Source organism: Aplysia californica, unplaced genomic scaffold, assembly GCF_000002075.1.
Source record: "Aplysia californica isolate F4 #8 unplaced genomic scaffold, AplCal3.0 scaffold01550, whole genome shotgun sequence".
NCBI classification, from domain to species: domain Eukaryota; kingdom Metazoa; phylum Mollusca; class Gastropoda; order Aplysiida; family Aplysiidae; genus Aplysia; species Aplysia californica.
This window is the reverse complement of record NW_004798820.1, coordinates 10,917-12,230: the sequence shown is the minus strand read 5'-3', so window position 1 is coordinate 12,230 and position 1,314 is coordinate 10,917. Positions and strand designations below refer to the sequence as shown.

The following is a 1,314-nucleotide window of genomic DNA, read 5'->3' as shown; positions in this document are numbered from 1 at the left end:
CCCCCCCCAGGTATACGCCGGTGTATCATCCTCCGTCAGTTTCTGGATCCCGTGCACCATCATGATCTTCGTCTATATCCGCATCTTCCTGGAGGCGAGGAAGCAGGAGAAGCTGATCCAGTCGTCCACCTTGTACATGCACTACTCAGCGGCGCGCGGGGACCAGGGACTGGCGCCAGAACCAGACGCCCAGCGGTCAGAGCGACGCCGAATGAAGAGAGAACACAAGGCGGCCAAAACCCTGGGGATCATCATGGGCGCATTCATCCTCTGCTTCCTTCCTTTCTTCTCCTGGTACGTGGCCACCACCATGTGCCGTGACTCCTGCCCCTACCCGCCCCTCCTCGGCTCCGCCCTCTTCTGGGTGGGCTACTTCAACTCGTGCCTCAACCCCGTCATTTACGCCTATTTCAACCGAGAGTTCCGCACGGCCTTCAAGAAGTTGCTGCGGCTAGATCGCGTGCCATGTGAGGTACCCTATGACGCCACAACACGCGCACTCAACGCCACGTATGGCAACACTCACCCACAGTACAGGGGCTCTGCCAGTACCGCCCTACGACTGTCAGAGGGCGCCGCGGTGCGAGACTAGCACGTGTCTGACACACGTATGTTGTACAGTCTGACACATGTCTGTCATACAACTGACACACAACGGACGCACAACTGTCACATAGCCTGACACGTAACAAACGGCTACGACAAAAGCTATGCCATATGACTGTCAGACGACTGCCATACGACTGTCAGACGGCTGTCATACGACTGTCAGACGACTGCCATACGACTGTCAGACGGTTATCATACGACTGTCAGAAGACAAGTGGATTCCGAACACAGAGCCAAACTTTGTCCTTGGGAAGTGGATTCTAATGTTGTACAATGGAGACCTCCCCCGTCTCACCCCACCCCTACCCCGCACCCCCACCCTTTCCCCACCCCCACAACCCCACAACACACTGTCCCATCTTCAAAATTTTGTATCCGAGGAAAAGAAACTTTTGGAGCCTGTGAAAAAGAACAAAGTGAGGAATGAGTTACTTTTCATCCAGTCCTGATAAAACGTTGTGTTTGAAATGTAACTGTTTCTTTTTCTCAAATGGATATAGGCAAGGGATTTTCTGTTGGGCTGAGTTGTGAAAGCAAAACTACGACCTTAGTTGTAAAGTTAAGGCTACGACTTACGCCTACAGAATTTTTCTAAAGTCTGGAGAAAACCGACTTGTGTGTGTGTGTGTGTGTGTGTGTGTGTGTGTGTGCGCGCGCGCATGTGTGTGTGTGTGTGTGCGCGCGCATGTGTGTGTGTGTGTATAT

At 52.9% G+C, this 1,314-nt stretch overlaps 1 protein-coding gene across 1 annotated transcript in view; it reads left to right on the top strand.

Annotated features, from left to right (window-relative positions):
* Apoa (octopamine receptor) overlaps positions 1-731 on the top strand; it is a 7,944-nt gene extending 7,213 nt beyond the window's left edge. Inside the window, 1 exon segment of the mRNA NM_001204677.1 lies at positions 11-731. Coding sequence (NP_001191606.1) covers positions 11-592 — 582 coding nt within the window. The 3' untranslated portion in view covers positions 593-731.
* The last annotated feature ends 583 nt before the right edge of the window (positions 732-1,314 follow it).